General features: G+C 31.5%; 1 protein-coding gene across 8 annotated transcripts; it reads left to right on the forward strand.

Annotated features, from left to right (window-relative positions):
* The first annotated feature begins 251 nt into the window (after positions 1-251).
* LOC148281277 (putative phosphorylase b kinase regulatory subunit alpha) lies at positions 252-27,228 on the forward strand. Of its 8 annotated transcripts, none has more exons than XM_088226955.1 (18): positions 252-787; positions 882-1,867; positions 2,397-2,610; positions 2,706-2,815; positions 3,185-3,332; positions 4,953-5,117; positions 5,204-5,371; positions 7,097-7,238; positions 8,727-8,842; positions 11,504-11,767; positions 17,549-17,805; positions 18,609-18,737; positions 19,106-19,244; positions 20,170-20,217; positions 21,525-21,638; positions 22,541-22,659; positions 22,926-23,183; positions 24,872-27,228. In XM_088226955.1, the coding sequence occupies exons 1-18, from the start codon at positions 529-531 to the stop codon at positions 25,097-25,099; spliced, it is 3,864 nt and encodes a 1,287-aa protein (XP_088083081.1). In that variant the 5' UTR covers positions 252-528; the 3' UTR covers positions 25,100-27,228. The 8 variants fall into 8 exon arrangements, with proteins under 8 accessions (XP_088083081.1, XP_088083083.1, XP_088083080.1 ...); XM_088226954.1 differs by lacking the exon at positions 3,185-3,332 and adding an exon at positions 3,775-3,922 and having other exon boundaries at positions 262-787; XM_088226960.1 differs by having other exon boundaries at positions 268-787; positions 11,504-11,704.
* Positions 27,229-27,947: the final 719 nt, after the last annotated feature.

Below are 27,947 nucleotides of genomic sequence, written 5' to 3' on the forward strand. Positions count from 1 at the left end.
GTTTTTAATGGGGTCACCGTGACCACACGTGGGTGTTTAAGTATTAATTTGTTTTCCTTATTATACCATTTATCAATAGATTTACTTGCTGTCCCAATTAAATGCCGTACTTCATACATAATAAAATTATCGCTGTCCTTGCAATAAATAACTATGCTCGTTTTTATTATTTTTATTATCTTTCTATATTCAGTGTTTCCACGTATATGGCTTTAGGAAAGTACCTACTTGACAATACCCATGACATTCAAATGACATTTTGATTTTACGTTTTTTATTTGCATCCTGCGTTAGTACTAAACTTCTGTCTTCTGTCAATTTGTTTTGAAAGAGAACAAGATAAAGATACAAGGACTGGAAGCAGCTGAGCTGAAAAAAGAAACCAAGAAATGTATTTATAGACAGGCGACAGAACGTTGCTGCGTGTATAAAAATGGTGTTTTCGTTATTAATTATGTTAAAGTATTTTCATTAATTCTCGAGAAATAGTAATTTGATTTGTGAAACTGTGACACTATAAAACCAAAAATGAGAAGTCGCAGCAATTCTGGGGTAAGGCTGGATTATTACCAGAGGGTGGTTCATAAATTGATTATGAACCATCAGCAACCAGTAACTGGACTGTTTCCTGCAAGTCCCGAAAATGAACACGCGTGGATACGAGATAATGTTTATTGTATATTGGCTGTTTGGGGTCTATCAATGGCCTACAAAAAAATAGCTGATCAAGATGAAGATCGTGCGAAAACATACGAACTCGAACAGAGTTGTGTTAAATTAATGCGAGGTTAGAACAATGTCTATTTATTTACACATACTACTGATCAATCTGTGTTTCACTTGTAGGTACATACTTCTACTAACAGTATATTTGTTTTTAGGATTATTAATGGCAATGATGCAACAAAAAAATAAAGTGGAAAGTTTCAAGACAACTCAAAATCCATTGGATGCATTGCACGCTAAATATTCTTCAGTCAATGGCAGGACGGTCGTCGGTGATAGAGAGTGGGGACACTTGCAGATAGATGCCGTATCCCTATATTTACTTGTCCTGGCGCAGATGACAGCGTCGGGACTTCAAATCATATTTTCTCTGGATGAAGTATCATTTGTTCAGAATCTAGTTTTTTATATTGAATCTGCCTACTGTGTTCCCGATTATGGAGTATGGGAACGGGGTGACAAAACTAACCACGGACTACCTGAACTGAACGCCAGCTCAATAGGAATGGCTAAAGCTGCTTTGGAAGCCATGAACGAACTTGACCTGTTCGGCGCTAGAGGAGGCCCTTCTAGCGTTATCCATGTATTGGCCGACGAAGCCCAGAAATGCCAAGCTGTCCTACAATCTATGTTACCTAGAGAATCTAATAGTAAAGAATTAGATTCTGGTTTATTAGCGATAATAAGCTTTCCCGCATTCGCTGTAGACGACCCTCAGCTGATTGCTAAAACCAGAGATGCTATAATTACAAAGTTACGTGGAAAATACGGCTGTAAAAGGTTCTTAAGGGATGGTCACAAGACGCCGCGAGAGGACCCAAATAGATTATATTATGAGCCGTGGGAATTGAGAATGTTTGAAAACATCGAATGTGATTGGCCTTTGTTCTTTTGTTACTTGATATTAGATTTCTGTTTTCAAGGAGATAAAGAATCTATCCGTGAATACTCTGAAAAATTAGATGAAGTAATGATCAAGTCGGAAGATGGTATGCGACTCGTACCCGAGCTGTATGCAGTGCCTTTAAGTAAAATCGAAGGTGAATATAAAGATCCAGGAAGTCAAGAAAGAATACCTCTTGGTAGATGTCCATTTCTTTGGGGTCAATCTCTTTTTATTCTCGGAAAGTTACTACAAGAGGTAAAAACATCATTTTGCTCCACTTATTATTATTATATTTTTTTAAACCTTTTATACATAATGTTAATTGTACATTGGCAGGCTTATTGCCAAATTGCAATTTCTTCCAACCAACCAATAAAATTATTATTATTTTATTTTTAGTTCATGTATTTTAATATATATATTCTTTGTTTGGTATTAATATTTAATAATTAATACTATGTATTATGTATACCTAGTACCATTTTCATAATATTCCTCAAAAATCTTGTGCAATATTAAATTTATGTAAAATTAATTCAATATCAAATATTGGCAGATTGTTAAATTTCCAAATTTGTTTTTTTTATAATCACTCATAAGAAGGAATAGGGTGTGGGCTACTAGATTATTTTTCTACAAAAAGACACAATTAAATAAAATAAAAGAAAAATACCCAAAGCATGTGCTGTATCAATTGCCACATGGAAACAAAACTAAAATATATCATGATTATTAATAATTAATGTTTTTTCTTGTCTCCTTTTGAATTGCAAATTTTTTCTAGGGTTTCTTGGCTGCTGGAGAGTTGGATCCCTTAAACAGGCGCTTATGTTCAGAGAAGAAGCCTGATGTTGTGGTTCAAGTTGTCATCCTAGCAGAAGATGACACCATTAGAGACAAATTACTGGAACATGATTTAGTAGTACAAACTGTAGCCGAAGTGGCCCCTATTGAAGTTCAACCTGCTAGAGTTTTAAGTCACCTTTATACATACTTAGGTATTAGCTATTGAATACTTTGATTTCTTTTATAACTTTTATATAAATAATATACCTATACATTTTCAATGTTATTTTATATTTGTCATCTACAGGGCGAAATAAAAAATTGGGACTATCCGGAAGAAAGTCTCGAGATGTGGGCATATTAAGTACGAGCAAATTGTACTCTCTTAATGACCGAATATTCGCCTTTACTCCACAGGTATGTTTTATTCCATTATCTTTCGTTTGAATCTTGTTTATAGAAATATTTCATAATTTTTAATTTGTATAAAATTATAAGATTCAGTATAATTCCTTAGAATATGTCCATGTACTTGTAATTTTCTCAAACTGAATGGTGTGGGTAGATAGGAAGAAATTGCCTTACGACAATATACCCGCCTTTATATGTATATGTATATAAAGTGTTAAATAAATAAAATAATTTAGATTTTATTTAAGGTAAAAATGTGACAAATCACCAGCAAAATTACAATATGCTGAACGATGTGTCTCAAGAAATGTTATGCTTCTCTATTATACCATGCTTTATTTCGGTAGAGATAACGTTTTATTTTTCCATTAATAGTTTTCGGACATGACCCGTTTCTACATCGCATCTGACTACGAATTGATGATAGATATTTTAAAGGCAGAAATAAATTTTCTTAAATCATCATGGCAAAATGTATTGGGCAGACCTCTAGTGGTTTTGACCCTGAAACAATTACAACTAGGTACTTTTACTTTTCTTCAAGTGTGGCTGTTGGGGCTTTAATGGTGTTTGAAATTATCCGATGTACTTCCCTGCTCTTTCTGAGTAATCTGGTTGTTGTAATTATCTGTTTATATCCGTGGACATCCAGTTTTGTTTTAGTAGTTGTAGCATTGTGGAAGAGGTGTTTAATGCTTTATGGGAAAAGTGTGTGAATAGTGTTTTATCTCTGCTCAAGCATTAGCATGTTAGTCCAACACGCGAATGTTTACTTAATTTACACTAATAAACATTTTACACTAATACATGTTTTTTTTAACACCACACGACATTCTGTTACACAAAATTATTTCTTGAAATTCCCATTGAGTTATCATTAGTTAGATATCATATAATCTAGTTGATTTGTAACACGTATGTAGTTATGCGATGTGTGTTGTTGATCCCCAAAATGACTTGCACAGAATTTCGATTACGAAGAGTACTACACTTCGCGTGATCCTGCACTTCTCGCGAGCAATTTTACAGCTAATCTTGCATTCCTGGGAATGAGTTGGAAACAAATGTTGGGCCGCCCTACAATTACTCTGCTGGCTACGCACTATCTCCTAGGTAAAGATTTAACATTTAATATCATACTTAAATTATTATTCTACCCATTCAAATAATAGGAAATAAATGTTATTTCTTTTGATTCATAATAACACCGATAGTTAAAACTACAAGTATCTCTGTTAGCACTCAACAAATAGACATTTTGTAAATATGTATGTATCATGTAGTTAAATACTAATCAAATGTCAGTTTATCCCCAGTGTAAATGGAATATTCCAATGTAGTCGATTTAATTTATGTACATTATCGCTATTCATTTAATTTAATTTAATTAACTGTAATAGGCTTTTGTGGAGTGTCAAATATAACTGTTTTACCATGTTAATGACTGTTTGAATTGTTTTAATTATTCTAAATATTCTCAAAAACTTTTTTACTGGTAACTTTTTAAAACTTGCTTACTTAAATTGAATGTTATTTTTCAAATTTTCAAATTACTGCCTCTTTTGAATTTTTTTAATCCAATAATACCAAATATAAATTACAAATATTTTTGGTTTTATTTGAATAAATTTCAAGCCTTAACCTTCATTTTGGTTACACTTTTTTGGAACATGTATGTATGTATTTCTCTTCACCCATTTTTCTATTGCGATAAAATACATGTCCATTTTTTTATGCAAGTAGTTTTTTATTTATTTTGCACAGTAGGCACCGCCAATACATTTCATTGTCACCAATCATTGTAGTTATTATTGAAGTTTAATTTTTCATTATATTCTATAGATTCAAGTTTTTCATTCAAAATTGTATCTTGATAAAAAAAAAATTACATTTTACTTCATGTCGGTGTCTTCTAAGATGTATTAAAAATAAAAATAACTTGCTTAAGTATATTACTTTATAATATTAAAAAGTAGTTCCTAAAACAAAAAATCTCCCTGTAAAATGTGTTTTTTTTATTACTGTAAAAATGTTTTTTTTAAAAAACAGTATCAATAATTGGTTTATTTATTAAATATATTGATTGGAAACGTTAATAAATAAGGAAGAAAAAAAAAGTTTTTATCTGTAACTGTGATTTTAGATCAAGGAAGAATTCCTATGGCAATGATAACTACAATGAAAAAATTGAAATCTGGGTACATTAATGGAACTCGTGTTACTTTGGGTAACTTAGGCGATTTCCTCAGTACATCTGCCATCACAAATTTAAGTTTTCTCGGAAGTCAAGAAGATGGCTACCCCGATAGTGAGTATTTTGCGGACACTTTTGAACAATAAAACTTTAAGTAACTTGATGTGATTGTTGCATCATAATACTTTTACATATTTCAGAGTTGAATGCTCAGGTCCAGCAATATTTGGAAGAGCATCTGTTGAAAGCTTTCAGTCATAAATGGAGTCTCCTTACTCAACCTCGAGGCAGAAGGAATGTCAGAGCGCTGCGAAGAAAGATGTCAGTTAAGGGCGCAATCAAGAAAACGAGATCTATTAATGTTGATTGTAAGTTATGTACATAAAAAACAGTTTCTCTAAGGTTTCTTTCTGAATTTACAGCTTATAAAATCAACAAATATGTTTATATTGTGTAAAGCTTTTATGTTTGAAAAATTGTGTAATAAGAAATTTTGACAACACATTATTTATTCCTACTATTTTTCTCACTTAATTTATGCAAATAAGCACCATACTGTCTTAAATATATGTCATGCATCATAAGGTCTCATGTTACAACTCTGAATTGGTGGAAATATAAACTTTTATGTGATTACAAATTATGGATCTTGATACTACTCGTATTATACCGGACAGTTGATTTTTAAATAGTATTTCTAAGTATATAAATACTCAGTTGTATTATTTCATATGAATAATCGCTAAGTCAGTGATTCAAATATTATTTTTTTTGCTCCAATGTAATCAGTTCCAGTTGTCAAAATAATTTTTCTCTCTTGAGTTGTTATAATACTCCGTTATTTCAAATATTCTATAAGGGACTTGAATAAGTTCTCGCTGTTTACAGACAGATGGTGTTATCTTAGCCTTTTTACCTCAGACAATACTACAGCCAACTTCATCATGAAACTCAATCATTAGGCTTGAAATGACAATATATCTTATTCTGCTGAAGTGCAGACAACATATTTTTTGATAGCGTTAAACATGTCTAATTTCTTGCCAAAAAAGAGTAATTGCGAGGGATTTTACTGCATTACTTAAAAAAAAAAAAACAAAAGCTGAAGTTCATAAAATTCTTGTGGAGGCTTACTGTGACAGTGCTCTGTAGGAAACAACATGCCGAGATTAGTTTCGACACTTGGAAAATAATGGTTTTGATGCTAAGGTAAAAAACACTTTGGCACACTGAAAAGTTTGAAGACAAAGAATTGGAAGCATTACTCGATAAAGATCCATGTCAGACACAAAACGAACTTGCAGAATCATTAGGAGTTGATCACACAATGTTTAAAAGCATTAGAAATGATTGAAAAGCACGGAAATTAGGTTCCATACAAATTGAAACAGAGGGACAACAAAGGGCGTTTTTTCATGTGTGAACAGTTGCTCCAATGGCAGAAAACGAAAGGTTTTTTGTATCATATCATGACTGGTGATGAAAAGTGGATACACTACGATAACCCGGCCATGCATCGGCATCAACGGCAAAGCCGAATATCGATGGTCCCAAAATCATGCTCTGTATTTAGTGAGATCAGCTGCGTGTAGTATATTATGAGCTCCTTTAACCCAACAAAACCATCACGGGAGATCGCTATCGACTACTTGCGTTTGAGCTAAACATTGATGTAAAAATAGCCGCAATACGAGAGAGACTTACCAAGTGATTTTGCAGCATGACAACGCTCGGCCTCATGTTGCAAGACCAGTTAAAACATACTTGGAAACGATCAAATGGGAAGTCCTACCCTACCCGCCGTATTCACCAGAGACTGCTCCTTATGATTACCAGTTGTTACAATCGATGACTCGTGGCCAGGATGAGCAGCACTTCCAATCTTATGAAGATGCCAAAAAATGGCTCGATTTGTGAAAAACTTCAAAAGATGAGTTGCTCTTTCGAGATGGTATTCGTATGCTGCCAGAAAGATGGGAGAATGTAGTCGCTAGCAATGGACAATACTTGTTATGATATGCTCTTTACTATTTTTGGAAAAATGAATCATTCATTTTCAAGTCCTCAATAATATTAATTAAATTGCTTTTTAGCTGATACATTGGGCATGGAAGGAGAGTGTGTAGGAGCATCACGAGAGCGAAAATCTTCATTTTTGGATGTGGACACCGTGGGGCGCCAGGGGCGTAGTCCCTCCCCTTCCCCTGAAGATTGGAGAAAGAAGCCAATCGATAGGTATATCTATTTTTATTTTAAAGTCTACTCTTATGATTTATTGGGGTAATTTCTGAAAATACATATAAAATGAGTATCATAAAAATACACTGGAACCTCTTTACATGGGGATACGTTCTGCACAGTACCATGTAAAAAAAAAGGAAACTAATAAAAAGAAGGATGCTAAATATGTTTCCTTGTATAAAAATCAATTCGCGGTTTCAATTTTTTTTTATTGTTAATCATTTATTGTACGTTTATTTTTTCCTTAAATATGACATGAAATCAAAATACTCTACAGTACTATAAAGATTATTCACTATCATATATTATACTCAAAGGAAAAGAGCGATGTAGGGCATTCCAAAAACGAATATGTTGTATAATCAATTATTACGCAGTTTAAAAAAATAATCAATTCATTTTTGGACTCTGTTATTTTGATAACGTGTAAAACATGGTTCCGGTGTATATTTATGATACCGAAAATCGTGTTTTCAAAAATTATTTTTACCACATATATAAAAGTACCATAATCTGACTGAAATCTGAATTATATTATCGCCCTTCAGGCAAAAGTCACACAAAAAACATTTTAAGAAATCGAAATTTGAAAGTTTGGAGAGCTAGGAAAGATCTGATTTTTGTGTTTTGGATATTTTATGCATACAATATAATTTATTGGTGTATATTTAATAAATTCTTCTTTCTGATGCATTAAAAAATATCTGGAAGGTTTTTCATGTGTCACGGTGGCTAAAATTTGGTTGACTTTAGCTTGTTTGTAATCTGGACAGTGCAAGCTTTAAGAGTTAGTGAAAGGACGGAAATATTATAATTAGAATAATGTGGTTGAAAATTTATTTTTATTTAAAGAAATATTTTTTGACACACTTTTTTTTTTAGGTTACAATAATATAAAGTCACATAGTAAAAAACAAATAATTCAGATTTACGCCACTTACATATACAATATATATACATACATATAAGGGCGGACAAATTGCCTTAGGGCAAATTTTTCTTACCTACCAACAAAAGTAGAACCCTGTAGCTGTCAAAATACACTAAATGTTGAAAAAAATGGCTCCCCGAAAACCGGAAATCTATCACAACACATAATACTAAAATTGATTGGTTGATTCACAAGAACCTATTATGTAGTTCATTTTTATAAAAAACCATTTTAATTTATTATTTTATACATTTTTGAGGAACTTCACTGTACAATCAAATGCTCTAGTTTTTACCACATGTAGCAAAATATTTTTGTATCCAATTTCTCATATCACTGAACTTCCTCATTGTAGCAACAGTTCTGTCAAGGAAAAAGGTTTAAAATTGGGTTGATTTTTTTATTGTGAATATATTTAATGAATATCAATTTGTAAACATGTTGTTATACTTATTTACGAGAAAACCTCAAAATTATTTCAACAAATGTAAGTACTAATAAGTTTAAATATTTGTAATCGAAATGTGTACATAATTCATAATTATTTTTAGGGGAACATCTACAACAAATTTGGGTCAGCAAACATCACCACGGCAGGAAGCACCGACTATTCATGTAGAGAAGGCAAAGTCAGAATCTCCAGTTAAAGATGACACAGCTGTCAAAGGTAATTGATGTTTGAAATAAGGTTTATGTTATCACAGTGGAGGTCAGTATTTTGCAACCTCCCGATGTTACTCTGTGCAGATCTATTGAATTAAATATGTCTCTCCAAGCCTCAGTCTTTATATTGGGTACTAAGTGAGGGGCAAATGCTTTTACATCTAAAGCTATGTTTAGAATAACTTACATACATATTAATACGAAAAGTTTAACTAAAAAATCTGACAAGTTTTTCATTAAAATAGGGTGGATTTGTTTTCTGAAAATTAAAGTAAATAATAGAAATCTAATTTATTTAGGTAATCCGTGTGATCTTGAAATCAATTTGACAAAACTGAAAAAATCATTAAGGATCATGCTGCAAATCTCCAAGCTTTGTTATAAAATTGATGTACTGCTATAAAAATCTAATTTTGTTACATGTGAGAAAGAGATAACGGATATATTATGTCTTAACAAGTAAATTAGATTATCAGAATACTTGGTATGTACCGTTAGGTGGTTTGAAAGTGAATGTAAAATAAATAATATTACAAATAGACATTTTAATCCTTAATATTAGCGTATCAGTATAAATCCTTTGGTGGATTTTGAAAAACAAATATTATAAAAAATAAAATAGGAAAATAAAATAAACTTAAATGATAAAATGTTTTTATGTAAACAGACGAGGACAGTTAAACTATAGGTTAATCAGTGTTTTAACTTTAAAAGTAATGTTTGAGTTAAGATAAAAACATTACTAGCGAATATTGATACCAGTAAATATATAAAGAACTAGCGGACCTGACGGACGTTGTCCTGCCCAAACGTTGGTCTGCTTGCTGTTAGCTTAGAATAAGACTTTTATTTAATAAGTAGGTGCTTGATTATGGTTGAATTCCAAAACCTAAAATAAATATTTTTTCAAATATGTCATTCTTTTTGCAAACATCAAACTCCAGTCTTCTCAAAGGGGTAAGGGGTACCAACAAAGGCGTATGTGGGAATACGATTTTAAAAAATGTATTGAATTGAATATTATTTTAGTATTATCTAAAATCCAATAAAAAGAAATAAATGGGTAGAAATTATAAGGAATTTAAGGAAAGAATCTGATTGAGATCCCCAGAAAACAAATATTGTTTTTAAACATTCAAAAACAAACTTTTTTATACACAAAAAAACAACATCTTTCCATTTTTTTGTAAATGCATTCTACTCGAAGGCAACCCTGGTAGATAGATGAATAAAACATTTATGCTCCTTACTTCTTTTTTACATATCAGATTGAAGATTTTAATATCTACGAACACACACAGCGCAAAGATCTATATTCCTCTGAAAACGGCACATAAATCGGTTAAGCGGTTTAGGAGGAGTTCAGTGACATTACACGTACAGAGAAATTACATATGTAAGGATTATAAAAAGTATACTTACATTCATAAAATTAGGAATAGTCCAGAAACCGCATACGCACATCAAACAGAAGGCGACTCAACTACTCATAAATGAGTAGGTTTACGTTTTGACCCATTAGTTTCTTTGTAGACGTCGCTCAGTACGCAACTCCTGATTTGAATTCAACTATGCCGCGTTGTGTCCCTTTAAAGTGTAGAAATACTGCTAGGATCTTAAAGAAACAGGATGCAATCACATTTCATGTGTAATTAGAAAATGAATGTGTATATAACAAATGTATTACTTAAAAATTGAATTATTTTTTCATCTTGTCAGATTGTCAAAGAAACAAAACGGAAATTTCGTTAGTGTTGCTAGGGTAGTAAATTTTTTTACCCTACTTTGCTCATCTAAAGAGAGAACTAATGAAAATTGGATCTAGGATTAAACAACTCTGTTCTAGACATTTGACCGCCATTATATTCAAAACATCAAATATTTAACAAGATATAAAAATATCCGTTTTATGTTTTATGTTTAAAATAAAATTTGTTTTATGTTTTAAGTTCATTAATTCAATTATTCTTATTAAATGACCCTTTATATTTCCGCGTGCACAATAAAATTTTAGAGAAATGAACAGATTGCTTTTTTTTACCTTACATTTGTGTTATGACTTTTTTTTCCCATCAAGCAACATTATGCTACGACCTCACAAATGCGCGCGGCGAAAGTAGGGCATAGTGGGGGAATTATTGGACACAGTCCGATGTATTCAAATATGATTCTACGCTCCTGGACTATTCTTAATTCTATGCTTACATTGTTACATAAATATTAAAGTGATTTAAAAATCGATGAAGGGAATGATTTTGAAAAAGCAATTATTTATGTTTTGTTTAGTGAGCTATCGTACTCGGTGAGGAATACTTTAAAATTAATTCGTTTTTATTATATGTAGATGTACTGTTTTATTTTGTTAATGCATTTTTTGTGAATAAAATGTTTATGTTAAATCAGAAAATATTTAAACTGTAACTACTAGCCGCTAGCGCCATTTGTTGTGGATTATTTATCAAATATAAAATAGACCTTCTTTAGGATGTGCCATAATGCTGCTATGGACATCAGAATTTTTGCCGCTTACCAATCTAAAAACTCGCCACTCACATTGGATTTGAATACTTTTTGTATACTTTAGATTGTACTGTTACTAAATAAATAGATGTACATAAAAATATTAATATTTATTGAATATTGTTAAACAAATGAGAAAATTTAGTGATGGTGAATGTCCCTGCGCGCCTGACGAACACTCGCCACCGCTGCAACTCTGACAGCGCCGGTGGGAGCGGCAGTTCCCAGTACGCCGAGCAAGAGGTGGCCGAGCTGCTGGCGATGCTCCGTGAAGGAGACAGCTTAGAGGAACAGGGAGACATTCTGCAGTATCTGGTGGACACCCACGGGCTGGACTTCAACACCGGTACACAGTCCGTAATTAACACTAACCGGATGCATGTTGACTGTGTGGAAGACGGCCCCCAATGTAAGTCAACTTCCTATATCCTGTGCCGTCCCTTGGTCTAGGAGACCCACTGTAAGATAAATTAGAGGATGCCACTCTGTAATGTAACTCGGGTCATTGGAAGCTAATACATTTTGATGCAAAACAGAATGTTTTGAAATCCATGATTTGATTTTGCCATACTAGTAACCCGCGATTCGTATTTGTGTGTAAAGCTATGGTTTCCTAAGAAAGCGGTGCTTTTATCTAGCGGCCATGATATGCTGTAATGCGGTGGGCGTAACAAGACGGTCATCTTAACTGTGTCGAGAGATGACAGTGGTGTTGTGATCACCTAATTTTTCAACTAATTTTATTAACAGGCGCCGTGGCGTAGTTGGTTAGATGGCCAACTGTGAAACTGGCGTCGCGGGTTCGATTCCCGCCAGTTGCAAGAAAAAAATCCAAGAAAGATTTTTTCTCAAATGGTCTGGGTGTTGTGGCGTATTTTTCGTTACCTCCTTCCATATCCCCTCTATCCCACCTGCTGACAAGCCTCAAAATAGAGGCTTAGCGGGTTATTCTTAGCGGATTGGAATATAAACAATCTAGACAAATTTAGCAATATGAGCAGGTATATTTAAAAAATAAGGAGTCATTGGAAGTCTAAAACTATCTAACTGTAAAGAGGAGAGTGAGATGTTTAAAACTCATGCCCCACAGTGTGTGTTTCAAGGTTTATTGCAAATTTCAATATTTTCTACAAAATCAATAAAAAAATTGACGTTTTTGATAGTCCAAATCACATTTACACAATTTGTTTTTTTACTGGTACATTAGAAAATCAATCCTTAACTGTTCGTACCGCTGTGATGGTTGTCCAGCAAATGATGGCACAGCTGTTTGATATTCAGTTAATGTAATTAACGCTCTCTGGGAATCCTGCTGATTTGTGCAGTCAACATTTTAATGACGTCATCTACCGCTACACGACGGCCACTAGATGACAGCACCGCTGTCTTAGGAAATCATAGCTTAACACCTTCCAGAAAAAAAATATCAACGAGTCAATTACTTATTTTTCTGCCATAGACACACTATTCTTAACATATTATTTTTATTAGGGAATCCAACAGTTCTCTACAATATTGTTTTTTTTTTTCAAAAATACGACATGCAAACAAAATTTGTAACAGGTTTCCACATAATAAATCTCTATATAAGTTTGTGCTGGGCTGTTCACAGCTGTTAGATTCAGGCTTATGGCCCTGTTGTGCAAAAAAAGATCTATGAATTATATTCACAAACAATTTTGTTCTTATTCTTGTCAAACTTTTTAAGTATGTGTCTCAAACTTTATTACTCATCAATGTTATTTAATAATTCATGTTTTTCTTAAAATTATTATTAAATAAAATCCTTAGATAACATAATTCTAAAACTCTAATTTTATTTGAATATTTTTTTGCATTTCTTAAAATTTCAGTTACAGGCCTTAATTTATTGTACTTTTTAAAATGATTTTTTAATGTTACTATTACAGTTTGGCACCTCGTTTTTATATTTAATGCATATTCAGTGTTAATCTATCATAAAATATTGTATACTTATTAATATGCCAGTGCATTAATTAGATCATTAATTCAATTTGTAAATTTATTGATGTTTCAGTTTTTATTAATAGAATTTAATCATGATTTATTTTATTACTAGAGTTCTATAAGTAATTCACCAATTCAATAAATGTGGTTTTTATAATCATTATGAACTATCAAATAAAGTATTTTTAAAAAAAACATAAAATCACTGGTTAATTTGGTACGTTCATGTTCATATACACTATTTTTTTAATGATATTTTCATAATGAATATGTTTCGTGTTTAATATTTTTTAACTTGCTTCTGGTCCATTGGTCATTGCACTGGTTTGGGAAGCAAGAGGTTCCAGGTTTAATGATTCATAAAATAAAACATTTTGTCATAAAACATCATAAAAGCTTACCTACCACATTCACTTCCATTCAAATCAATGGTTATAATGAATACAATTCAATCCATTGTGTTTAACCACTAATTGTTATTTAAAAAAAAAAAAACAAATTTGGTGTTGACCAAATCAATAATGTAGAAACGCTAATTTATTTAGATGAGTTTCTATAACAAAAAGGTAGTCTTTTTTCGTCTTAATAATTTCATTACAATTATTTTCACCGTGACACATTTAGTTATTTTTTATCGATGATCATTCTGCAATTTTGGTAGCCTCATCTTTCATAATATAATTGTATAATACAGCAATTTTCCCATTTAAAATAACTTCTCTGATCAAAAACAGTTTTTTTCAATAATTTTCACAAAAATTCACTCCAGCTGAAGGTCACCATTATATTAGGTTGTTTAAAAAATAGTTTCGTATTTTGTCGCAAGATGGGGTTGAACTTCATTTACTCTGGGTGACATTTCAAAGAATATTTTTTAAGAAAATAAAACTTCATTTTGATAAATTGTGTAAAAGTTATTCCATTTTGAAAATGAATGTGTATATTTTGAAGTTTTACTGTTTGAAAGGCAAAAATGCATCGCAGGCCCGTGAAAAAAATTGTGTAGTTTATGGTGACGATGCTCTAACAATACTTGTAGCACAGCAATGGTTCAAGCGGTTTCGGTCGGGAAATTTAACGTCAAAAATGCACCTCGCTCTGGGTGGCCCATCATGGAAAAAGTCGACATTGAAAATCCACATGCAACCACTCGTGAGATTGCTCATGAGTTAAGCATTGGTCATGTTACTGTTTCATACCATTTGCATTCCGCTGGATTGGTCAAGAAGCTCGATAAGCGGGTGCGGTATAAACTGAGTGCAAAAAAAATAATGGACCGAATTTCCGCATGCAATGAGCTGCTAAAAAAGTTCAAAAACAAGCAACTTTTGAGACGAGTGGTCACTGGAGATGAAAAATGGATCACGTACGACAATTTGCAGCAGAAATGGTCGTGGAAGAAGCGATCAGAAGCCCAGGAACATTCTTAAAGCCAAGATTGACGAATAAGGTGATGCTATACGTGTGATAGGACCACAAGGGTACCATCCACTATGAGCTGCTCCAGCCTGGCAAAACTATTGATTTGGATCACTACTGTTGACAACTAACGATACTAAGCGAAGCAATTACGAAAAAGCGACCAGAATTGACGAAATCCCGTGGCGCTTTCTTCCAGCAGGACAACGTGAGACCACACACATCTTTGGTCACCTGACAAAAACTGGAGAAGCTTGGCTGGGAAGTTTTGACCCACCCACCGTATAGCCCTGACCTTGCGCCTTCAGATTATCATTTGTTCCGGTCTCTTCAAAACTGTCTACAGGGAAAGAAATTGAATTCAAGAATTGAGTGTGAAAATCACTTGTCCCAGTTTTTTGCCCGCAAACCACAGAAGTTCTATGAAGATGAAATCATGGCTCTACCAGAAAGATTGCAAAAAACCATTGATAATAATGGACAGTATTCAAATTGATTCTGTTTATTTATTTGACAATTGTAGTCTGCATTACTTTACAGGCTGTTTATAACCCATCACATAATGCAGACTGAATTGAACAAATAAAAAAATACATTTCAAATAACTTGAAAAATACGAATTTAATTTTTGAACAACTTATTATTAAACAAATTACAACAGGGATGGAGAACACCTTAAATAATGGAATATGTAAGTCTAGGCATTTACAGGGCTTATGACCTGTCATTGGCTGGTTTACACACTGTGTAACATTCACCATTTTAATGCCTATGTTTGAACATCCATATTTCTTAAATTCCTCCATCTGTTGATTTTAGTGAAGTTAAAGAGCTGAAACCTTTATTGTTGCGAAGAGATTCATCTGACTGAATTGTTTCACATGCTAGGCAACGCCTGAAAACAATTTTCCAATTTTTAAACTTCTTCTTGGACCAGTTGGTTTTATTACTTCCATATTCCCTTATTTAAGGTGTTCTCCATCCCTGTTGTAATTTGTTAACCTTAATGACTCCCGGGGGGATAAAATCCAGTTTTTTGTCTAGAAACATTTGGACAAACTCAAATATTGTAACTTTTATTTAACGTGTTTTCAAACAATGCCTGTTTTAATACAAAGTTTTTTTTTTCATTGAGATACAAAAATAACAAGCATCCTGCTGCTTATGAAATAAGCTTTTGTTTAAATTTTATGTTCTAAGTTGAAATGCCAACATTCTCGGTTGTCTTTCGGTGCTTCCAAAGTACCAAATATCAGCCATGATTTTTTTTTCAACTAGATCACAACGAAAAATCTTCAACCTGTTAGCGTATGCATGAATTGATTTGAAAACAGAAATCGATACATTTCATTTCAAAACAGTAATCAATACATTTCATTTCAATACATAAGAAACAAAATGAAAAACTGTTTTGTCGCAGCAAAATTCAATTTTTTTAAAAATGACAGCACCGACTGTGTGCCTTAATTTTGGGAAATATTTTAACATATTGGCAATTAGAAACATTTTCATAAACAATTTGGCATGAATTTCAAGTCTCAGATTTGATACCAACAGATTGACTATTTTTATTATTTCACAATAGTTTTTATTATTACCAATCTTTGTGTCAATCATGTCACAAATGATCGAGATTCGCTGTAATTTGTGTATCAATATGGTGCCCATGCATAATAAAATGTGAATAAGGATTAAAAGAAAAATAATCATATCTAATTTGAGGAAGTTAATTACTTTTGTTGTTTTTATTTCAAATATGTTTTTTCATTATTAGTGGCATAATATAATATATCTCGACAAAGCTTTTTAGCACCCAGTCCCAAAATGGTGCTTGCTTCCTTCCAGAAAATGACCTCTTGACTTAGAAATATGTTTTCTATTAATTCATTTGTGTTATTAACGTTCAAAGGACTAGGAACTTTTGGTGATTTTCGTACTAAAAAGTGTTGCATAATTTTTTTATTGGGTTAAATACATAAATCAATTTTCTTTCTTGGGAGGTTAACTTTAATAAAAATTTCATTGAAAAAAATATTGCCTTATAGTTAATAGTTCAATAATTCTGTGTTTTTTTAGTAGCCAAATCTTTTGCTTAAATTTTTCATTTCTGTGTTTCTTTTACATTTATAAATACTTACACCATAAAATCAATTAAAATTATTTTATAAATGTTTATGCTCGTTGTAATTTAAAATGAGTTATTTTTTGGCTTGCTTTATAAATACATATGTTTCAGTCAAACTTCATCAAATAAAAAATAACATGCTGAGAAGCCTAACATTTCAAAGTTTTTTTTGTAACTGACGATTAACAACATGTTTTTATGACTTTTATGATCAATTTATTTTTTAAATATATAATTTTGCCAATTTCTTTTTTGTATTATTAATTTTATTTTTGTTAGCAAAATATTTTTAGCTTTTGTCAATTGATTTATATTTTTATTAATGAGTGTCAATTTGATTTGGCCGCTCTTTGCATTCTTTTTTGTTTATATACATAAATATTCAGAGGTCTTTTGTGATAAATATTTTAAATGTATAAGAAGTAAACACAGCATAATGTAATAATAATTTGAATTACAATAAGTTACAGAGAAAAAAAGGATAGAAAATAATTATGTAATAAACGCACCATTTGTAAATGCGTTTATCAATTAATCGAAACACATTTTACCTGTGTAAACATTCCGGACAAACACGACAGCTAATATATGTCAGTCCATCTAATAATTTGTCTGTGAAAAATTGAATTAAGGATTCGAATGTACCTATATAAACATCCACCTTGTATATTATTTTAGGTATGTTAGAGATGGGAAGAGTTGTTACTGTAAAGGATCTGCTGAAGGGTTTATACGAGAAGGCGTGCCAACAGAAGCTATGGGGGTTAGTGCGACACACTGCCGGCATGTTAGGGAAGAGGGTAGAGGATCTGGCCAAGGCCGTAACTGACCTCCTGGTCCGGCAGAAACAGATCACCGTTGGAATGCCTCCCTCCAATGAGTACACCATCACTGCTCCCTTACCAGAAAATGAACTGAGGCAACTTATCCATTTGGTGAGATTTTCATTGATCAAATGTGAAAAATTGCATTTTTTTGTTTATAAATTTGTGTGAACCACTTTTGTTTCAAGTTGTTTTATTTTTTATTTATTTAGGAAAAACAACAGTTGTTATATAAGAATAGAGAATAGAAAAGATAGTACATACATCCAACTAAAGTTTTTCACAAATATAATGAGAGAGCATGTTACACAGAAAAGTGAAAAAGAGTATACGTCGACTAGTTTTGAGGCTACTAACTCATCGATACTGTAATAACTTACAGTAGTCCTGATGATAAAGGTAGTAACCTCGAAACCGACAGATGCATAAAATGTACTACCTACCATAAAGTCAAGAATATTTTTGAATGTTAACCATAAGTATAATACGATTGAGTTTAATGAGATTAATACGAATTCCCCAGAGCTACATAATTCACTTTGCAACGGAATGTACAACATTAACATTTATATATTATTTATAACAAAATGCAGCATGAAAAACAAACATAATAGTACCAGTTAGGCAGACTGGATATAATCCAGTGAAATCTATTACCTAAAACATGTAGTAGATAAAGTCATTATATTTTTTATGAATAAATCGTGATCATTATTAATAAACAAACTATTAAAGGTTGCTAGCAGGTAAATCAGCGACAGCATTTGCAATTTTTACTAAAAAACTATTGTCTTATTTTCTGTATAAATTACAAAAGAAATTGGGTAGTGTAGTAACAATAAGATGTAGTGTAAGTTCGCCGTAAGATACTAACATTTTATAAATTAAAACATTTACAATTTGTTTTATTCTAGGCTTATGGTGACGATGAGAGTACGGCCATGTTGACCCAAGAATTACTTGTTTATCTTGCCATGTTCATAAGAACTGAACCACAACTCTTTTTGGAAATGTTGAGGCTTCGAGTTGGATTGATTATACAGGTTTGTTTCTCATTTATCTTGTGTAAAATTCGGTATATTTTCAATAATTTCTCCCATCAACTGCTTAGGATATCTCGTAACTAGTAAAGTATCTTTTTATGTATGCTGCAAATGGAAATTTATTTTTCCAAAAATATTTATTATATTGGACTGCTCAAAATCTCTCGACATGTTGAAGAGCCATTGCCACGCAATAACATAACTGTCGTAAGATGACGAGTTTACAATAAATGTATACTACTTTTGTAATTTTTATTTCTCAAAATATTATTTTTTTATTTATATATTTCAAAAAAATTATAAAACATATTTTTTTCATCATATTTATGACATGTGTTCCAATATGCTGATTCATATTCTTATTGAAGGTTATGGCTACGGAACTGTCAAGAACCTTATCGTGTGATGGGGAAGAAGCTTCTGAACATCTTCTAAATCTTTCTCCATTCGAAATGAAAAATCTTTTGCACCACATTCTTAGTGGAAAAGAGTTCGCTATCAACAGTGGTGAGTGTTCATATTTTAAGTTTGCTGAAGATAAGCTTCGTTTATTGATTATTGTATGTGTCTTAAGGTGAGAAAAATGGTTACAGCTCAGTTTTATTACACTCTTGTACTGCAGAGGTACATAGATCTATCATAAAAAGATATATTTTAATATATCTGACTTGTAACCTGTTGTTGTCAAATTTTAACTTTTTTTTTATTCCAACATTATTTTTTAGTTTTAATTTAGTTTCTCTCAAACTATTTAATATTAATTGTGGCAAGATTATTTTAACATTAAATGTAGCAATCTTCATCTTTACGCACTAGAAATCTTTAATTATATATATTATAATGCATACAATGTCTTCACCGCTATTTATATTCAGCTAATAAATTATTTATAAAATAATTTGTATGTCCAAATAATGTTCATTTTCTCTATATATTGCTTGCTGGAAGCACAAATGTTACATATTCTAATAATTGATTTTTACAGTAATTAAATGATTCGATGTGAGCTTGCAGTATCTTCTTTCGTTTCTACATACTGCATTTATTAAATATTCCTCTGAAAAATATTGTTAAAATTATTTCACCTGTAAACTTGTCTCTTTTGATAATCTTTCCTAGTGACATAGACAAATAGATAAGAAGGGGAATTCGATTTATTCAGATTTAATAATATATTTCAGTTAATAAAAGATTCGCCATTAATGTATATATTTTTTTAGAAATGTAATCTAGTATTCATTTGTTTATTCCTGCCTCAATACAGGTTTATCAAGAGTGAGGCAGGTAAATAAAAAATGATTATCAAATTAAATTACAATAATATTTTATGTGTAGCTTTTAAACTTCCAGCACACAATATTATTTTAGATTTGTTTTTATTTACTCCCCCCTGCCCTGAGCTATCTTTTAAATGCTTTTTAATCTATTGCAGCCAAATCATTCACACAAATAGTAAATGATAAGACCAAGAAAGGACAAGGCAAGTTCAAAGAATATAACCGTGTGTTCTGTAAATAATTTTTCATTTGCACGAATCTAAACGCCTACCCATTTGTACATATTTCTCTTTCTATTTGGCACAACTCTTTAGTAGAAATAGTTTGTATGATCTGAAGGGGCATGTTTTTTGTGGAAATATTTAAAATTTATAGGTGATAGAAAAAAAAACATTTTTATTTATACTTTAAAAAAATATATTTTATGAATTTTTTCCTTGGTTGATCAATGCAAAAACCTCTTGTTGGTATATCATATCAATAAATAATCTAATTAAAAAGATTATTTTTCTTGAATTCAAACTAGAAGTAATAATCTACTTTAATTTTATAATCTATCTGCATAGAAGTACTATCACAGAATCCACTCCTACCCTACTTTTTAGCATAACTTTTCAACATACATATTTGTTTACAACACATGTAATTATTTTCATTTGGTGGTTAATGTATGTTTGCAATAAAACTAGATATATGTAAAACTATAAATAATATGTTAATACATATTTTTTTTCAGATCTAATATTATAACAGTATATTATTTTATAACTATTTAAAATTATTCATTTTTTTCTGTTGTAGTTTCTTCTAAACAATTGCTTTCATAGGTGATGTAGTCTATTTAATCAAATTTAAAAAAATAAGAAATTAGCCAATCTCTTGTTTATCTTTTGTATTAGACATTTATTTTTTACCCTTCTTCAACATCCATTATTCTTAACATCATCCATATTATTATAAATTTCTGAAATAAACTTTCTACATTTTGCTCAATTCTCAATTTGATGGAACATTTTTATTACAATAAATTGACACATGAACTGTTTGCTATCAACAGTGTTCATATAATATTATATAGAACAAACAAAAAATAATATTTAATAATTGAGTATTTGAATCTTACTTTTATGACAATATTCAGACATTTAAAAAAAGTTATAATTTATAAAATTCTTAAAAGTACATTGAAGATATTTTACTCTGCTGAACACATTTCAAACTAAAAAAAACATCGCACATGTCTAGCATTGCAAAGTTAAAAAGATACACAAAGATATTTACATTTTCTTCACTCCTCACAAAAAACATTAGGATATTAAAAATAATCCCATCTCAATTTACGGTACGTTTATTATTTTATAGATTATACCTCTATTTTTTCTACAAACACTTCAACTTATTTCTTTTTGAACTGTTTTGCACGACATCTATGTAAATATTTCATATAGTTTATACCTTGGGATACAAACTATTGCCAAATAGTCTCACCAAAAATTGTGTTGTTTTTCAGTTGGTCGCGGAAACATGTCTGTCATAAGTCAAAAATCTGGCAGAGTTAGTAAGAAATCCCAAATTGGACTGATGTTGGGAGATGATGGAGCAATGGTTGGAAATATAGAAGAAGGTAACTAAAAAAACTTATGTTTTCTAATTGAATCGTATTATTTCATACAACTTTTAACAATTAAATGTATGGAAAAGAGGTTAAGCGCCATTTTGTTTATGAACACCGTTTTGGTAGTGAAAAAATAAAATTCTTGAATATTCAGCCAAGAAAATAAATGAAAATTCCTCTCTTCTATATTCTACATTAAATCCAGAAACTATCTTTCTTTCACCTTAATGATATTCAATGGAAGGGATAAGGTGCACAAACGAAATATGTGTTATATAATATATAAGTTTAATTATATGTTTTAAATTAACTTCTCTGCTCTAATTTTATTCCTATTTTCTAGCGCTGTTGAAAATAAACCTAAAATGTAAATACCCATCAGGAATGCAAATATATAAATATATTTTTAATATCCATAAAAGTATAGAAATCTACAAAACAAGCTTTTTATGCATGTATGTTTAATTTTATCTAGTTTATTTTTAAATTATCAATGCCTAGTGTAAATGTTACACAGTGTGTAAAGGTAGAGATGGGCGTTTCGGTTATTTAAAAAGAGTAGCAAGCGTAGTAAAAGGTACCGTTGCACAAATTAAAATGAGGGCTATGTGCTAAAAAAGTGCGATCCTAAGGAAAGGGGAAGGGAGTGGTCAGGGGTTTCGCTCACTTTTTCGTTTTCACATTTTTCCTCTGTTGTTATTTTTAGAAACAGTTTCACAAAGCAGTTTAATTTGTGAATGAAATTTATCCTTAGCAGTTTCTCTCTACAGTTAAAGTTTTTGCAAGACTGTTTTGAAAGAATAACCGTTCAAAAAAAAAAAAACTACCGGTCAATGACAGGTCATAAGCCCTCTAAAATGATATCCACCTCTGTTGTAACACATTAATATACCTAGTTTACTTTTTTCCAGCAAATGGAATTGTGGAGCCAGACAGACAGGGACAGTGGCTAAGGCGAAGGAGGCTTGATGGAGCACTAAACAGAGTACCTAGAGATTTCTATCCTCGAGTTTGGAGTGTTCTAGAAAAGGTAGATTCTTTATGAATTACATGCAATGAATTGAATTACAATATGTTGGGACTTACTTAAAAACCTTGTATAAAGGTATGCCTAGGCGTAACTATATACCAGATCTATAAATAAGGCCCGTTATTTTATTATGAAATGGAACAGTTCCTTAACAAGTGTTCCATAACAAATTGTTATGAAGTGATCAAAAACAAAAAACATAATAATTAGACTGTATATAAATGTAAATAAAATTAATATGCAAATTAATGCTATTTTTTCTTTAGTGCCAAGGTTTGGCTATCGAGGGTAAAGTCCTGCCCCAAAACCTCACACAGGAGATGACCTCGGGCGAGCTGAAGTTCGCTCTAGCTGTGGAGACCGTCCTGAACTCGATCCCTCAGCCCGAGTACCGCCAGCTGGTGGTGGAAGCTCTGATGGTCCTGACCCTAGTAGCAGAGTACAATATCGCTCCTAACCTCGGGGGCATTATAGCTGTAGAACATCTTGTCCACAAGGCTAATCAGATATTCTTAGATGACCAAGTGGGTATTTTCTTTATGATAGGTGCCTTATTACTTATTTTCATAACTTTAAATATTTCTATTGTTATCTTTTAAACATCTCAATTTAATGATATTAAAACTTTATTGTTTCCAAATGTTTGTCAACTGCGTATCATGATTTGTGCAAGTCAATATGACGTTTTTGTTCAAATGAAAACTAAGACTAACACTAAAGGAAGACACTTAAACAAATAGGTCATTTACACTGCACCCGCTTTGAATTTAGGTTAAGACGATAATTTATCCTTTATTAGTTGTTTACCTGTTCTTATTCTTCATTCGCGTGGCACACGCGGTGGTGCGCGGGCCGTATGTATGAAAAATTCATGTACAATATGATGAAGAATTAAATAAAAAGAGAATGCAAATCTCAAAGAGTAAACACAGGACTAAGATTGCTAAGAAAATCTTGGCATGATCGAAAAAAATCAAGATGTTAACTCTGGCATTGTCAAAAGTTTATGTAGTCAAAGATCACAATATGTATTATCTGATATATGAAAGAAAATGTTTTAATGTAATTAATTAATAACTTATATTTAAATTTATTTCAACAGAGATGGAAAACAATTTTGAGAAGGGAATATGGAAGTCTAGGCATTTACAGGGCTTATGATCTGTCATTGGCTGGTTTAAGTGGCCACTTTACACACTGTAACATTCACCATTCTGCCCATGTTTGAACATCCACATTTCCTCAACTCTTCCATCTGTTGACTTTTGTGAAATAAAAGAGCTGAAACCTTTATAACGTGGGTGAGATTCATCCGGCTGAACCAACTCACCTACTAGGCAACGCCTGAAAACCTTCACAAAAGTCAGCAGATGGAAGAGTTTAGGAAATGTGGGTGTTCAAACATGGGCAGAATGGTGAATGTTACACAGTGTGTAAAGTGGTCACTTAAACCAGCCAATGACAGATCGTAAGCCCTGTAAATGCCTAGACTTACATATTCTCCTCTCAAAAATGTTTTCCCTCTCTGTTGAAATAAATTTAGACATGAATAACTCCCTAGGAAGGAAATCCAGCCAGTCGGCAAGCATTTGGACATACTCAAACATTGTTGAATTAACTACCTTGTAAAAGAAGAAGTATAAAAATTGAAAAATTGGTATCAGGCGTTGCCTAGTAGGTGATTTGGTTCAGCCGGAATAATCTCACCCATGTGATAAAGGTTTCAGCTCTTTTATTTCACAAAAGTCAACAGATGGAAGAGTTGAGGAAATGTGGATGTTCAAACATGGGCAGAATGGTGAATATTACACAGTGTGTAAAGTGGCCACTTAAACCAGCCAACGAGAGGTCATAAGCCCTGTACTTGCTTAGACTTCCATATTCCCTTCTCAAAAATGTTTTCCCTCTCTGCCGAAATAAATTTAAATATGAATAACTCCCTAGGGAGGAAATTCAGCCAGTCTGCAAGCATTTGGACATACTCAAACATTGTTGAATAACTTATATCACGGAGGAAAATGTAAATTGGCTGTTTTTACAATTTATGTTTATGTTACTCTTAATTTCTATGTGCATTGTGTGTATAAACTGTTTTTTTTACAAATAAATAAAAAGAATCCTGGATTGTACACAACGGTGTCTACACCTACGGGGAAATGGCATGATACTCGTAGTATGTATTAGTAGCTATAAACCATTGATTTGTTTTCAGATAAAATGTAATGGAGACGCCACATTGTGTTGTGCCAAACCAACCAATCAGAGAGAAGCGTCGGCGACTGGAGGTCTCCTGTGTGGTGGAGCGGCGTACGTGTGCCAGCACTTCTACGACAGTGCACCGAGTGGAAGCTTCGGAACAATGACATACATTACGAGGGCTGTTGCATCGTTACTGGATATTCTCCCAAAAGCTGGTGAACTAGACTGTTCCATCAGTTAATTGCACAAATTAATCTAAAATAATTCTTTCGCTCTGTAAGAATGGCTCTGCCAGTGAAAATTATGTAGCATTTTTTCCTAAATAAATAAATGAAATAATAAAATAAATTAAACCGTTTTGTAGATGTTTCGCAAGTTTTGCAGATGGCTAGCTCTGTGTCATCTCTGTATCAAATAACTCTTTGTATCCATTCACAATTCTTATTATTTATAATCGTGGTTGAGTCTTCTTATAATTCTGATAATGTATATTAGTAGACATTGTATGTCTATTAACTATACAGCAAGCCAGTCTATAAATGTTATCACATAAAATTATTTTATGTGACCACGGTTTGGCTTTTGACGTATCAGTTGACTTTTGTAATGAATCTTTTTAAAATGTCTTTTGTTATTATTACAATAATAAAACATATTTAATTACCTTATCAACTAAATGCATATGAAGATTCAATACTTAAATGACAACCAAAAGTTAAAATTAGTCATAAATAAAATTTCAGTTGGACACACATTGATACCATCAAATTAATATATTACAACTTATCCAAATAATGTAAATATTTTTTTGTTTGCTATGTGTGATGTCGGATGTGAAATTGATCTATAAGTACATAATATATGTAGCATAATCTGCTGCATATAGCATCAATACATTCTAATGATTATGTTTTAGAAATTCAACAAAGGAAATGTACTAAAAAATGCAAACTAAGTACATAACTCCGTGTGTAGTATTTATGGAATATTTTTACATGTATATGTATATGTTTTTTGCGCCACAAAAACCAAAATGCTTAATTACACAGGCAAGTTCCATCACAGAATACCTAGGCTTGAAAAATATTATATTTTATTATCACTAGGAATCGAACCCGGAACCCTAATGCATGAAGTGAGACAAGTGTTATATATTGCCATTTCACTATGGTGACTAATTAATTTTTTTGTGGAGTAATGACAAATAAATAAATTTCAGTTTGCATCTCATTGTCAACTAATAGCCATGCTTGTTTCAACATAAATAATCACAGGCGGGGGCTGTTATATACTTACATATTTTAAAAACAGTTTGCTGCATACATAACTTTTTGTCATAGCTTAAAGAAATATTAGACTAGATGACATTATTTTACTATAAATCCATCAAACTTTATTCACAATGTTAATAGAATGCAGTCACGTATAATTAAATAGACACGTTACAAGTGCGAAGAAAATGGCATTTCAAATTGTGGATAATAAACCTCCCGTACCTTCATTCTCTAACAGTCGTTCATCGTGATAAAACATGATGCTACGCAGAAATATGCCTTCGTGTGTGATGAAATAAAGCTTTGACTGCACAGCAACAATGAAAAATAGAATAGATATATATAATATTTCATACGTAAATACAATCCATGTTTGAGAATCTGTAGATAATTGGTTAAATTTTTAAGTACATTTTTCAAAATTTGGACAGCTTAGCTATGGTAATGAGTTAAACAGAAATAAATATGAACTAAGGAAATATATATATTTCTTTTTTGTCAAATTGTTGAGGGCAACACAATATTTGCTAAATATCTTAAATATAGCTGGTATAATAATGAATCTATTAGTATGTATATTCAAATTAATTGAGAATTCTCAAGGAGAATTAATAAGCTGTTATAAGAATGGCCATTTTAAATTACATAAATAATATAATCATATGCGTCATATCAAAAACAAAAATCTCAATTTCATCAACATATTATTATTGTGCTGTTGATGTAATATCTCCACAATATTAAGATTTGATTTACACATTAAATACATAGTTTGTACTGTTTATACGGTCAATAACTCTTCTTTTTTAAAAATAAGTTTTTATGTAAAAAAAGTATCTTAATTACACCAATTAGTTTAGTATTTTTAGTTTGTCTATCAAAAATATAACTATCCATTTTTATTATAGAAATAGAAGACGAGTGATACTTTAGGCCACAAATTTGGAATATCCAGTGACCGATTTCATCGCTTTCGCGACATCTTCGAGACTGGTATCTTTATTAATACAGTAAAACCCCTGTTTTACGTTTTTCAAGGGAGCAACAAAAAAGTGTAAAACTGAGGAAAACTCTTAAGTGAAGAAATTAAAAATGTATGGAATTTTTTTTTACATAAAAATATAATTATTGTACAAGACTTATACTTATATACTGCAGAAAAATTGTAAGAACTGTCATAATTGGTGATTATTCAGATTTACAAATGATTTAACTAAAAATATTTTGAATTTTTTAAGAAATACTTCAATATGTTATTTTTTATTGAAATAAAAAAAAAATAATAATAATTTTACGTTGGTACTCAACCTTAAAAACACAAAAATAAAAATTTGAATTTGCATAAAATGCATACAACAATTTTTTCCCTAAATATTGGGAAATTTTATTTATATGGTATCACTTTTTTTAGTATGGCACCACAAAATTTCAACTGTCATTTACATCGCGGCAAAACTGTTTCACACTTTTATGATAACTGTTTAAACTATCTTCTTTTCACATTTTGTTTATAACTTCAAATAATATTTTTATCGCTAATTTTTTTTACTTTCTGCATCGTAAGTTATTTATGTAAAGACTTCATTCTTCCTAAACATGCATCAACTTCATGTCACTATTTAGTAAAATGTCAAAATTAGACACTTAAACAAAATGGTCAATTACACTGCACCTACTTTGAATTTAGTTTGAGACAATAATTTACATACTTTTTTATTTACCTCGATTTTATTCTCCATTCACGCGGCGGCGCGCGGCTTGTTGTCTTTTGACAGATCGAATGAGAACGAACGTAAAACCGGGGTTATGAAAATG

Source organism: Micrasema longulum, unplaced genomic scaffold (assembly GCF_059751315.1).
Source record: "Micrasema longulum isolate JH-2025_06_02 unplaced genomic scaffold, ASM5975131v1 h1tg000480l, whole genome shotgun sequence".
Classification (NCBI taxonomy): Eukaryota; Metazoa; Arthropoda; class Insecta; order Trichoptera; family Brachycentridae; genus Micrasema; species Micrasema longulum.